General features: G+C 41.1%; 1 protein-coding gene across 2 annotated transcripts in view; it reads right to left on the bottom strand.

Moving 5' to 3' along the window:
• Positions 1 to 2,804: 2,804 nt before the first annotated feature.
• The window catches only part of ANKRD28 (ankyrin repeat domain 28), a 98,819-nt gene continuing 87,260 nt past the window's right edge, over positions 2,805 to 14,363 (bottom strand). For both annotated transcript variants that reach the window (XM_072153687.1, XM_072153685.1), the window contains exons 18-28: positions 13,399 to 13,600; positions 12,502 to 12,589; positions 11,163 to 11,280; positions 10,607 to 10,826; positions 10,067 to 10,154; positions 9,890 to 9,973; positions 9,585 to 9,730; positions 6,085 to 6,167; positions 4,876 to 4,958; positions 4,410 to 4,501; positions 2,805 to 3,611 (exon numbers count right to left, since the gene is read on the bottom strand). In XM_072153687.1, coding sequence (XP_072009788.1) covers positions 3,334 to 3,611; positions 4,410 to 4,501; positions 4,876 to 4,958; positions 6,085 to 6,167; positions 9,585 to 9,730; positions 9,890 to 9,973; positions 10,067 to 10,154; positions 10,607 to 10,826; positions 11,163 to 11,280; positions 12,502 to 12,589; positions 13,399 to 13,600 — 1,482 coding nt within the window. In that variant the 3' untranslated portion in view covers positions 2,805 to 3,333. The remainder of the gene's footprint in view (positions 3,612 to 4,409; positions 4,502 to 4,875; positions 4,959 to 6,084; positions 6,168 to 9,584; positions 9,731 to 9,889; positions 9,974 to 10,066; positions 10,155 to 10,606; positions 10,827 to 11,162; positions 11,281 to 12,501; positions 12,590 to 13,398; positions 13,601 to 14,363) is intronic.

Below are 14,363 nucleotides of genomic sequence, written 5' to 3'. Positions count from 1 at the left end.
CGTATCTAAGAAACGTGATGATCAATGCTGGATTATACGCACAGTCCTAATACACAGGACACGTTTGTGGCCTGAAATTGTGCAGGTTTGTGAAGATGCCCCAAGATGTAGGGGTAGGCTAGTTTGTCAAGTTGTGTTCCTATTTCTCTTATTTCTCTCCAGGGTTAAAGGGCAAATGATTATTGTGATCCTGCAGAAATTCTATTTTGTTCATCAATTAATGATTAATTAATGTGACTGGTGGCTAGAGAAGAGCAGACCTGAACTTTAGGTTCAGGTCCGGGATTCAGGTGCCCCCGATCAAACCCGGACATATTGCTAGACAATCTGACAAATTGACACTCCAAGCCATAGCTGTGATTGGTCAAGGGGACAGCCCTTGCTAGTAGTTAGGGAGGATCAATTTTCCAGATTGGCTTCGCGGTCACCAATCCCGCAATATGTCCAGTTCATGAGGGACAAAGCCAAACCAAAGTTCGCTTCAGCTCATCTCTACTAGAGATACATATTAACAAATCCCCAAATGTTACCGTGAACAATCCCACAAACAACATTTGGTCCAGCTTTGCCTCTTGCACACTGCCGTGGGCTCGTCTGCACTAGAGGAGGAGGGGGGAGCATCGCCACGGAGAGGCCGGGGAAAAGATCAAGCATTCTCCTATCTCTTTCCTGTCCGCGGATCGGTGGCAAATGTGTGTGTGCACCATACTGCGGCTGGGCGCCATATATGTCCCCACAACATCTGTGTGAAAGGCGCATAAATGGTTAAAGTCCGGCTACAGAATATTTATAGCCTCGGTTACTTGGGTCAGAGAGAAAACATGACATCTTCTAGCCACTTAGCAGGAATCATACCTCCTAGGATTGCCAATAATTAGCCCATGTAAAGGTAACATGGACTGCTGACAACTCATTGCCTAATCAGATGGGGATGATTCCTATACTCCCAGACACCAGTGAAGATTGCTGCATGAAAACCTTCTAAACTAATGGCCACAACTACGCTTTAGTAGAAAACCTTGAGAAGTGTCCATAAAGGTTTATTCATACATTGCCAATTTGTGGTAAAAAAAATTGCTGACTGAAAAATCTGCAAGTCTCAATCGAATGAGAAAACATCCTGTGGGGCATTAATAAGGGTATCCTGGTTCCTGAGAAATAGTACTACACAAAAACGGTTACATGTTATGAGGCTGGAAACACACATACACCTTTTGGTGAAATTTGCCGTAGTCACTTTGGCGCAAGAGAATTTATTCAAGAGGATTTGGAAATATAAAAGGGAGGACTTGTACTTTATCCTGAAGGCTCGACTTTTGTCTTTGGCTAAAAAAAAAAATATATATACAGGCAGCCCCCGGGATTTGTATGCAAATTCGGAACTGTATAGTTTTATAATTGTAAACCCAGAAAGACTTATTTTTGGTCTCAATTGACAATTGGATTGTAAAAATGTTGTATTGTCATAAGAACCAGAATTAACAATAAAGCTTATTTGCAGACGCCTTTTATAACTCCTATAGCTGATTATTGTAGCATGGGGCTAAAGTTCAGCAAATTACTAACATTCAAAGGTGAGTTTGTAACTAAAGGTCGCCTGTAAGTCGGGTGTTCTTAAAGAAAACCTACCACTTCCGATGGTGGTTATAAGCTGCAAATGCCATGCAGGGTGAGCTGGTGCCGGTGCTTACTTTCGTTATGTTTTTAAACCGATGTAAAGCGTTTAAACACTTTAGTAATCTTTATATACAAGTAGCTTGACCGCACTGTGGTCCACGCTCGGGGCACCGTGCGCGCGACCACTTTGTGCGCCTGAATAGGAAGTGGTCTGCGCATGGTGCGCCGAGTGCGGACCATGGTGCGGTGAAGTTACTTGTATATAAAGATTACTAAAGTGTCTAAACGCTTTACATCGGTTTAAAAAAATAACGAAAAAAAGCACCGGCACCAGCTCACCCTGAGCTGGTGCACGGCATTTGCAGCTTATAAGTAGGGGACCGCCTGTATATTTCAAACATTACATTTGCAGACACTATGGAGCCTTATGGCAGAATTCTCTTCTCCCCTCACCGCTTCCTGAATCATTTACCAATGTAAAGAACATAACAGATTCAGAAAAATCCAACCCATTGCAAGAAAGGTGCAAAATAAAAAAAGTTAATGAAGTCATCGAATCAAGGTCATTCTTTAAAGGTCATCTACCACCAGGTTGAAGGACTGTATGCAAATGAACCTGAGGGGCTCCAAACTCCATAGGTGTTAATGGAGCCTGGAGCCCCTCGGGTTGATTTGCATACAGTCTATCACCCTGGTGGTAGATGTCCTGTAACAAGAAGCCATGATGCCGGTGTGCAGTGGTTACTCGCCTTCACATTTCAGTTAAATCATAGTCCGGTTTAATGACCAATAACTAAAAATATTCATTCTAAATGGTCATAATTACATTTTTTGTTCAGATTTTATTCTAACTTAAGACCAAACAAACACGAAGAATCCTGCCACACGTGTTCATTCCTGGGTACATATCACTAGCACCACTTAAAAGCCAGAACAGAAAAACACAACAGTTATTGATTCCCCCGTAACAACATTATAACCAACATCACGATAAGAACAACCGGGAATCGCTTCCACACATCATCCTACCCGGCTCCTGCTATCCAAGAAGAAAAAGAAATCCTATTAAGGACATTGCCTCGGCATGGACAGAAAGAAACAAGACCTAGAAATAAAAGATCAGATGCACGGTTCGAGATTAACGGATTCCAGTCATCTTTCATTTAAAAAAAAAAAAAAAAAATTGGTAGAAAAAAAATTTATTTGGTCCTTTGGCAAACGGATGTACACACAATGCCAGATGTACCAAATTCATTTATTGCCATCAAAAGTGTTTCATTTTATTTATACAATGTATAGTGTTTGCTGTACAACTCTAGGAGGAGTCTGCTGACTGGTCTGCTATGCCCCGTATTATAAAAGATCCTCTCGACAGACAATAAAACTTTAAATAAAACGGTAACGACTGCTCGATAGTCCTCCCATCCTCCGGGCCCCGCCTTCTCTTTCCTTATGACAGGTTTCAAACTTGTAAAAGGACATTAATTCAGGTGAAGAAAGGAAATTTTTAACCAACAAAACGGGTCAGATTAAAACAGTTGCAAAGTTATTCATTAAATCAGTGTATATTTAAAAAAAAAAAACAAAAACAAAAACAAAAAAACATTTTGTGATAATTTAATCCCTCTATTTCTGGCCACTGTGGCAGAACAGGGAAGAGAACTCTTTCGGGTTGCACAACTGAAAGAACTTAAAAATCTGGGCTCTTGCAGAACCTCAGTAGGTCTCAGAGTCCGAGTCATTGAGCTCATCTTCCTCTGTGTACGGATACCCGTCTTCCCTGCCGATATTGTTGAAACTACAGTAAGAACTGTGCTCGCTCCTCATGATGGGCAAAGAGTCAAAAGTGACAGTCTTTGAGGGATTGGTGTAGTGATTTAAAGTTAGGGTTGGCATTGTGCTGCATGATGAGACCGGCATCATGGTGGCCAAGATGAGAGCCAGGCAGTCAGCAACGTCTTTATTCGGAGCACATGCCAATGCTGGTGTGTAGCCTGCATGGAAGAAAACAATGAATTAGAAATGTAGCATCATATAAAAACAAATATTATAAAATTAAAATGGAACCGGTCACCAGATTTTACCCAGTTAGAGGAAACCTACGACCACCTTAATAGATAGATCAGTAGTAGGTGCATCTAACATATGTAAGGATAGCCCTTTACTCCACTCTTTAATCTTTTATCGGGGTGATATGCAAATTTTCCAAAGAGTCTACTGGGGCGTGGAGTAGCCGAAGCTGAGACTACACCGCGCGGCTATTCCACGTCCAGTGTACTCTCTGATCCTCCTACCCAGAAATCTTCAGCACTCGTCCGCTAAGCCGGAGTTCTGCATGTGCACAACACAGGGTGCGCAATCTCTCCTCCGAAGCCAGATTTATTGCAAATGCGTAGAACTCTGGCTTTGCAGACGAGTGCAGCTGGAGATATCTGGGTAGGAGGATCAAAGAGGTTACTGGGCGTAGAATAGCAGAGGCGTGTAGCCATAGCTCCGGCTACTCCACGTCTCAGTAAATTTGAATATTACCCGATGAAAGATTATAAAAGATAGAGGGGAGTAAAGGATTAGCCCTAAAAAGGGCTATCCTTAAAAATGTTAGGTGCACCTACCACCGGATCTACCTTTAATAGGTAAGTCTAGTAGTTTAATGGGGTAAAATCTGCCCCCCTTTAAATCATAAGTAAGTTACAGAAAGTGATGGTGAGAGGAAAATAGAAAGAGGAGGTGCAGAAGAGACTGTATGGGAAAGAAGTAATGCTTTTTTGCAATACATTAACATAATTTGTTACCATTTTCATCGACTGCCAATACACTTGCTCCTTTGCCCAGAAGTTCTTGGACAACAACCGTTAACCCATTTCGAGCAGCTACGTGCAAAGGTCTGCAAAACATAACATGCAAATACTTAGACCCCCATACAGTTGTGCACGTGGGGTCTGTCATACAGCCCCACAATTAGTGCTCATAACACAGCCCCCACATATTACACCCTGTAAGGGGACGGTAAGATCAGTGTCTCGCAGCACTGCAACTGTGGAAAAATACAAATCGTGTCCTATATCTTCCGGTTTTTACAGTGGCGGACGCTCGACTTTCTATAGAGAGGGGAGAGGTTAGTAGCGTCCACCCTTCTGGCTGTGAGCACAAAGCCGACAAATACAAAAAGCCAATAACAGAAAAGTGGAAAAAGTTTGCATTTTGAGGTTGCCCAAAATGATACAACAGGTTCACATACAAAGTCGATAAACCACTTACGTTTGCAAAGCTGAATTTGTTGCATTGATGAGGTTTCGGTCAGTAATTTGCTCTAGTATTAACAAGGCACTGGTTTCATGACCCTACAAAGAGAAAACATAGTAAATGCATCATTTAGTCCATTTGCAAATACTTGGCCTAATTTTTTTTTTTTACTAAAGTGTAAATGCCTCCTGTTTCACAGTATTTGAAGTTTTACTTGTATTCCCAGTAACTATTCAGAATACAGAAGTAGGTTTAATATAAGAGATGCCTCCATGTAATGCAACCCAAGTGATTGCTTGAGACCCGACAAAGTAATGGGATGCAGTAGATTCGCTAAGACAATTTCAAAGAACAATAGAGACGCCAATACAGTTCAAGGACGTCCCTGCTCTAGCATTCAGCGTGGAGCATTAGGGAACCTCCCAGAATAAAATTTGCCTAAAACAATGATATACTGGAAATGTTCCTATTTTAATAAAATATGCCTAACCCTCTTATCTGCAGCCCTATCCCGGCCCCTGTGATGACCTCTCCACTAATGCATGTGACTGCCGAGCCAAGTCACACAAGTGCCATTTTTGTGCAGGCTCTTTCAATATGGCAATAGCCAAAAGCATCAGCAAACTGCTATAAGAAAAGGAATGATAATTCAGTAATAAAGACAAATTTCAGGCTTCTTTTAATTTTTATTTTTCAGCAGTTAAACTGTCCCGTTAAACCAAGGGACTAAATTATGGGTGTGGTCACACGTTGCGTTTACCACATGCGTTTAAAACCGCATTGGAATAGCTGAAGAGTGATTTTCCTAATAAAAACAGCTGTTAACACTTGCGTTCACTTTGTTAACATTGTGGTAACAAACGCGATGTTAACACATGCGTTAACGGTTGCGTTTTGCAAACACACATGTTAACAGCTGTTTAATTAGGCAAATCACTCTTCAGCTATTCAAATGCATTTTTAAACGCATGCGGTAAACGCAACGTGTGACCGCACCCTATATTTTTAGATTTTATTACCCTTTTTGGGAATCTCATTATTAAGAAATGGGGGCCCTAATTCTCAACCACTGAGCTGCCAGTGTAAGTACTGACACCTTCAATATGAATAAGATGCAGCTGTTTAGGCAATTCAAGGGCTGAGAACACTGACTAATCTGCATAATTACTAATATAATAGATGCACGGTCACCACTACTTTACTCCACCATCCATAGCAACGTACCTTACTACATGCCAAATGTAGTGCAGTATTCTTATTGTTATCCTGCAGGGTTAGATCCGCTTTAGCGCTGCTGACTAGCACCTCTAAGAAGAGGGAAAAAAATAATAATCAGTACAACACACATTATTTTGCTGCACTCAACCAGTTCACAATCGTCCATACCCTAGTTCAGTGGTGGCGAACCTATGGCACGGGTGCCAGAGGTGGCACTCAGACCTTTCTGTGGGCACCTGGGCCATCGCCTCACACACCAGACAGGACTCAGAATCTTCCTGCAGTTCCAAGCAACTTAAAAGATGCTGCTTCCAGTCATATTCTAAAGTGATACTTGCTTCTCTACTTGGGACTGCAGGAAAAGGGAGAATGAGTAGACAGGGCCGAATTATCTTTGGAGGACCTTCTGCTGCTCCACTATTCTCTGTGTACAGAGGGACACTGGAAAGAAGATAAAATGATGCAAATTTTCCATCTTTTCCTCAGGAGGCCAATATGATCGAAAGTTGTTGAAAAACGGGGAAGTTACTGCTTTAATTTTTGGTTGGCACCTCGCGATAAATAAGGGGGGTTTTGGGTTGCAGTTTGGGCACTCGGACGCTAAAAGGTTCGCCATCACTGTCCTAGTGGAAGACACATCTGGGGACGTTTATCAGGGGTTCTACACCACAAAACTGGCATATAAGCCCTGAAATAATCACAATTACAGGCAGTCCCCAGGTTACGTACAAGATGGGTTCTGTAGGTTTGTTCTTAAGTTGAATTTGTATGTAAGTCGGAACTGTATATTTTAGAGATGTAGATCCAGTCCAATTTTTTTTGGTCCCTGTGACAATTGGATTTTAAAAATGTTGGATTATCATAAGAACCAGGATTATCAATAAAATTTAATAGCAGACACCTTTGATAACTATTACAGCTGACCATTGTAGCCTAGGGTTAAAGTACAGTAAATTACCAACATCCAGAGGTCCGTTTGTAACTAGGGGTCGTCTGTAAGTCGGGTGTTCTTAAGTAGGAGACCGCCTGTACTTGTGAAACATCAGTAATTCATATTATTTTCCCCTTCAAACTATCTCCACACCAAGAAGTAGTGGAAGAGATGAGACCGGCAGACTACCTAGACCAGTGGTGGTTAACCCATGGCGTGGGTGCCAGTGGTGGCAGAGTTCACCAATCTTCCTGCAATCTCAGGCAATTTCAGAGATGATGCTCTCATGTGCTATGATAAAGCAACACATCCTTAAGCTACTTGGGACTGCAGGAAGAGTGAGAAGGGGTGGACAGAGCTGGATTATATTTGGAGGTCCTCCTGCTGGTCCCACAAGTCTTTCTGCACAGAGAGACCCTGGGGAGAAACTACTCTGACATCCAAAATTTGACCTTCATTCAACTGTGTCGGTGTCCTCAAGAGGCCGATACGATTGAAAGGTGTCAAAAAAATTAGAGCAATAAGTTACTGCTTAAATTCCTGTGTTGGTAAGTAAGTGGGTTTTGAGCTGCAGTTTGGGCACTTCTCCCCTAAAAGGTTTGCCATCACTGACCTAGTCCATGCAAACTGTCACCTAGCTGGTGTAGGCTTTGCCGCCGGCACAGTCACCGGCCTGATACACTAGGAGGGCGGAGCCTCTCGATGTATACGTCGCCACCAGAGGTGCAGGGCTTCCATCATACGCCAGCCCACAAGTGCAGTTGTATGATAAATCTACCCCTTCATCCTGGTCAGCTTCACCATGAATTATTAAGATTCCCGTTACACTATAATTCTTGGTGCAATGATATTGAGACTAACAGCAAAAAAAGTTGTAATGTTTCACTCCCAGTAGTGTATTTTCTTTAGACACAGTTTGCACAAAGTAAGCCAGTGTGTAAAACGGTATATAGCGGCGTGTGGCGCTAAAGGAATAGCGTCCGCCACAGGTGAGTGCTGGGCCCTCCGCAATTACCATGAAATCTCACGTGCAGCAAGGCTCAGGCTGTTTTTTCACTTTTTTTTATCTCTGCCAAAGGTTCATATTAAAGGGGTTGTTATTAACTCTGAAAGAGGAGAGATTATAAGGCGAATCTGTACTGGCTTTCTGACAAAATCCCAAACATTGGAAGCAGCAACCAGTGTGATTCTTGGTTGTTTTGTAGCTTAAAGGTTACAATTGCAACAATATAATTCTCAACAGATCAATTAGACAATGAAACATATGACCAGGGGCAAAACCTGAGAGTGTGCAGAGAGTGCGGTCGCAACCCGGGCCCAAGAGGTTTAGGGGGCCCATAAGGTGTCAATTTCCCATATGAGAAGACTATTACTATAAACCATACATTATATACAGACTTTGCACTGGGGCCCATCAGCTTCAAGTTACGCCACTGCATATGACTGTCAGGTCCTGTGTGAAAGTACTGTATAGGCCAGTGATAGCAAACCTTTTAGACACCGAGTGCCCAAACTACAACCAAAACCCACTTATTTTTCGCAAAGTGACAATTTGACAATTTAAGCAGTAATTTATTACTACCTGCTCTTTCACAGGTTTAAATTGTTTAGGCACCCGAGGACACCAACTCAGTAGAAAGAAGTAGAAGAAGTTTGGATTATCATTGTAGTTTCATTCTGGGGTCCTGGGCTGCCTGGGAGTACAGGAGGCCTTGAGTCCTGTCTGGCAAACTCTACCCTGGGGTGATGGCAAGGGTGCCCACAAAGAAGGCACTGAGTGCCACCTCTGGCACCCGTGTCATAGGTTCACCACCACAGGTATAGGCTGTATATGGGGTTCAACACATATTAATTTACTCTATATGGTAGTGTCCAAAAGACCAAACAAAACATTTATTACAAATAAATGGTACATGTCTAGAAATTAAAAGGTTGCTTTGGACACATAATATTTCTGATGTTTAAAATCAACTTTATAAATTTTGATGAATCTAGCTGGAAAACTTGGTCACCGATGTCCTTATTGGGCATAATATTTAATAGGTAATGGGGAAAACGCTGCAGTGGCACTGTTTTATACTGCCACCTACTGACTAAATGTGCAGTTGCAATAACTGATGGAAATAAGGCACTTTAAAGCCCATCTTCATCCTGAAAAGGTGATAATTACATATTGCAAGCACAGTATTGGGAATCATACAATCCAGAAAATAAGAGGCCATAGCATTGATTGTCCAGTTTCATTTGTGTAATGAAAAGTTAAACAATTTTCCAATATACTTTCTGCGTCAATTCCTTACAGTTTTCGAAACCTTTGCTTGCGGTCATTCTATAGGAAGCTTCATTGGTTATTTCCTGTAGATACAAATCTGTCCCTGGTCATGTGATGTCACACTAGTGCACAAGTGGGTGGCATCATATCACCAGGCAAAGATTTATATCTACAGGAAGTAAACAATAAATCTTCCTATTGAATGACAGCAAGCAGAGATTGCTGAAACTGGACAACCCCTTTAAATTTTACTTCTCGGGGCCACAAGAATTATTGTTGAATTATGTGGTCAGACATTCTTACCGACTGCATTAGTTTGCCCATTTTCGGCAGCCATCATTAGTGGAGTTTTCCCAGAAGAGTCTACGGCATTCACTTGAGCGTTATGACTGAGCAAAAGCTGCAAACATTCAACATGGTCTGTAAAGGCTGCAGCATGAAGAGGAGTCCTGCGGAGAAATAAATAATATACGCTGTAACAGTACTGGAACTGGACGGACTACAAGATGCCTGCAAGATGTGAACATCAGCTTATTTCCTTAGTGCAGAGTCGGCATTTAAGTAACAAAAAAATAAAAACCCTCTAGAATTATTATTTATCTACTTACCGTCCTTTTGAGTCCACTGCATTGACTATGCTGGTCCCTAACGTGTCTATTAACATTTCTGCAGCACCTTCATTGTCATTAATGCTATAGAAAACAAAAGGAGACAAATAATTACAATTGGAACTGGAAGTTTGTCAACAACTATACAAAGTCCTTTCTACAGGTGGATCCTCTTACACTGCACAATGCAGAGGACTGAAGGAGTTTCCTTCCATTTTCTGAAATACTTCTTGTTCCAGCAGCAGCTCTACACACGCATCATGGCCTGAGATGAAATAAAATGGGGGACAAAGTTTTATTCTTCTGCTTTTTATTACAAATATCTATTTATTTTACTATACAAAAAAAGAAAAAAAACAATTTCATACGTATAACAATGTTTCACATCACAACCAATTCCTATCACTCCACTTGTGTAAAAGAAAGAACAAGAATAATTATATCTCACAGTCTATTGAAGCAAATAGTTATGTTATTTTGTCCATTTTAGTTAACAGTAAAACAAAAAAATGTTGGATTTGCAGTTTGTTTTTTTAAATCCCCTCTCTGAAATAAATTTGATAAAAATATATTACACAGATTTTATGCACCCCCCAAATGGTAACAATATAACTGGGGCCAGTTATATTGAAGAAGCCCTCATAAGCTTTGTAGAGAAAACGATTAAAACGTTTGACCTGCATAACATTAAAAGCCAATAAAATGACGACTGCGTACCATTATAACAGGCCCAATGAAGGGATGTGTATCCGTGATTGTCTGCTATTGCTGGAACAACATCTACAGATACAGCAGTCTGAAGGAGAGCCCCCAGAACAGCTATATGACCACAAGCTGCCGCCAGATGGATAGGGGTGCGACCTCTGCAGTCCCGCAACAAGAAATTTGCGTTGTGCTGGAGCAAAGCTTCCACGCACTCCTCATGTCCGGTCACTGCCTAAAACACAAAGGGAACATTGGACTCTCGTCAGGAACCAATGTACACATATTACTGCACATTAAGAACACAAAATAGGTCTACAATAGTAATGTCATGCATGAATTATGCCCAACATCAATAGGGAACATGTATAAAATTCCCTATGGAAGATCATCATATGAAGCAAATATACTATTATTGAACTATACTAATATCAGGAACATACTGCTCTGTCCATTATGATGTAAAATTCATATCTAACATTAGAAAGCAGTACAGATACTACACTTAATGTTCTGGTGCTGCCGCAGAGACACACCCATAAATTATAGGTCTATAACAGGATAAGCATACCCCACGGTGCAGCGCTGTCCTTCCCCATTTATCTTTGGCATCCACATTGGCTCCTTTGTTCAGTAACGAATAAACGCATTCTGTGTGTCCGTTCAGTACAGAAAGCATCAATGGAGTCCTAAGCAATACAAGGTACAAATGAGAAAGACACACGGCTCTACAGGAAAATGCATCAGTCAGCAGAGCGATCCCTTTATGGCCGACATCCAGCGATGCACTTAAATAAGAGAGGAAGCAGATTCCAGCACAAGACAGACGGGTCAAGGATGTGGGAAGAGAAGTGCAGGAGAGGAAAGGGCAGCAATTACTTTGCTAACATATATTATATAACATTATTTATGCAGGACGATCAGATCAGCAGACAGAACAGCCTTCTGCATTTTCTAGATTAGTAATACTTGCTTTAAAACTTTGGCAATGCCTGTGTCACTCTTTGGTTACTTAGATTTTCCGACGATATAAATATATACAATAAGAATATGGATAACACAGTGACAATAGGTCAGGTGGTAGGTCTGGCCCCAGCCCAAATTGGGAAGGTGTTTGTTGTGTCTTTGTTGTGGGTTTCCCATTAATTCCCTCCCCACCACAAAATCCAACAATTTGTATTTATGACCCTGAATACGAAGTTTGCTAAGCGTTGATTCCACTGCTTTTCTATAGGTTCACACACATGGAAATGGTATCCAGGGCCCACATGGGAGAAGACTTCTCTACTGAGATTGGCGAGTGAGCAGACCTCACATGATGGTGCCAAAACGGTCTGTGGTCTGAGATTACACATACTATAGATCGGAGAGCCAGGGAACATGCTGGACCCATTACTCCACCCATTAGTCAGCAGCGGACTCCCGTTCTCCGAAATACTGAGGGTCCTTTCTAGTCATCGGTGGAGGTCCCAGCTGTCAGACCCTCATGTGGATAGAGGATAACTTGCACATCTACCCCCCCCCCCCCCACCATGTGACTTTCCCCTGACATTCACTTCCATGGGACTGATGAAGATCCATACTATATTACCTTGGACAGCCACATACAAGTTCATAAAGCTGCCACACATATTCAAAGCCCGACTTTTTTTTTTTTTTTAATATTTTTTTTCTCTATGTGGTTCCTCCTCCGTGCTCTTCTGTTGTCCATCAAGAGGTCCCAGACCACCAAAACCGTGTGTATAGTGTAGACCAAGAAGCTGGTAACCATGTTAGAGGAATGATGAGAGCACTGGGAATCAAGGAACTATCCCAGAATTATGTAAAATAAGAGTTTGTAGTATTATACTTTATTAACTATCGATTATGTATTTATTTTAACACAATTTACTTAAAAGGTTTCTACTTACTGTCCATTTCCATCTTGAATATCCACTGCAGTCTGAATGTCAGCATTTCCTATGAGAAGCCTCAAACACTCAGAATGTCCATTAATTGCTAAGAAACCAAAAAAAAAATTTTTATTTAATAAAAATAAACCTGAACCAAAAAATAAACCTTCTGTGATTATTAACACAAAAAATTTACAAAAAAGCGTTATAGTTATACCATGGTCAGATGGAAAAGTAGGAGTGAGGTCCTGCGTGCAAGAGATTACAATCTACGAGAGCACTTGTATAACAATGTACCGATGAAGGGTCTTTTCAACTGCAAGGTAATATGTAATACAAAAAAGGTCCTGCTGTACGTTAGAGTCCTCCTCCATTGTATCATCTGACAATGTTCTTGGCGTGTAAGATCTAATTGCATCTGTATATGTTCCCCATGACATGTAGAGTGCTGCAGAATATGATGGTGCTATATAATATAATAAAACCACGTGAAATAAAACTATATAGTCTGTTCCAGAATTATCATAGCTTCTGACACTAGATGATAGATCTGGTGTAGTTTTTGCACACAATCGTAATGGGTGCCGTGACCATGAAGGCTAATTTGTGGCCAGATCATAGCGCCTATAGAGGTCTATGACACCGATCACAGTGAGGCGAGTACACAGAGTGCCACCTCACTGTGACCTGGCCATGCAAAATATGGAAAATAAAAGTAAGTGTGTGTGGCCATTTTTGTTGAAACCTAGAGCAAGCCTTTTTACGGAGGTTCGCAAAATTGTCTGAAAACGGACTATTGATTAAAGTGCTGCAAGTCGTTTTAGAGGATTTGAATTTGGTCATAAACTGATAAACCTGCTCCAGTGGCTTTTGCTATGAAGAGATACAACTGTAGTGAATACTTGTGTTCTATACCTGCTGAATGAATAGGTGTCCTCTTAACAACATAATCCTTAACTAATATTGATGCTCCTTGATTGATGAGAACATCTACACATTCAACGTGTCCTTTGAAAGCAGCAAGATCCAGTGGAGTTCGGCCATTGTTGTTCCGTACATCGAGGTCAAGTAAAGACTGAACTAAAACCTCTAGGGCTTGATGGTGCCCGTGGTAAGCCTAGAAAACAGAAAACAATTACTGAGAAATCTACAGAAATAACACTGCATGAAATCATTGAGTTGATATCTCTTGGCACCAATGACCATGCCTTATTTGTCTCTGCTTTGCATAATAATCCAAACCCTTCAGTTAAAAGGCAAAGATGATATCAGTTTTCTTCCTTTTAGCAAGGGGGATTTGCATATAAAATGGAAATTAGACAGTCTAAAATAACTTTGCTATAGTTCTTTATGTTTCATGAAATTTCTACTACTCAGTGACACATCAGGACTATAGGGAGGTGTGCAGAGTTTGCTAGCCAAAGTAAAATTAATAGGCAAGACACAAACTAAGCCAGATACCAGTCATAATACAGGATCCATATTTAATAAAGTGATGATCAATGGGGTGTAGCAAAGAAGAAGGAACAGGTATTAGTGCGTCATCCTCTACCATTTGTAATAAAAAAAAAAATAAGCCAACCTCAAACTCCACTATGCAAGAAATTTCATTAGAAACTTAATCCACACTGATATACAAGTTAAAATAATCCTTTAGTCCCACATGTGCTAAATGCTATTAAGGCTACATTCACAACATACGACATATAACGCTTAATATATCCATTGATACTGCAGGCATGCTTCTTGCCAGCATATTTCCCATCCTGCAAGAAACAAAGGATGGTAAGGCACAGCAACTTTCCATCCTGCTTCCTTCTGCTAAGCAATGCATGGGGGATAGATGCGACTGAATTACATCCGTCCCCAGACTCCGCCAA

This window comes from Engystomops pustulosus, chromosome 5, assembly GCF_040894005.1.
Source record: "Engystomops pustulosus chromosome 5, aEngPut4.maternal, whole genome shotgun sequence".
NCBI lineage: Eukaryota > Metazoa > Chordata > Amphibia > Anura > Leptodactylidae > Engystomops > Engystomops pustulosus.
The sequence above is the reverse complement of the archived record's forward strand: the minus strand, read 5'-3'. Positions and strand labels throughout refer to the sequence as shown.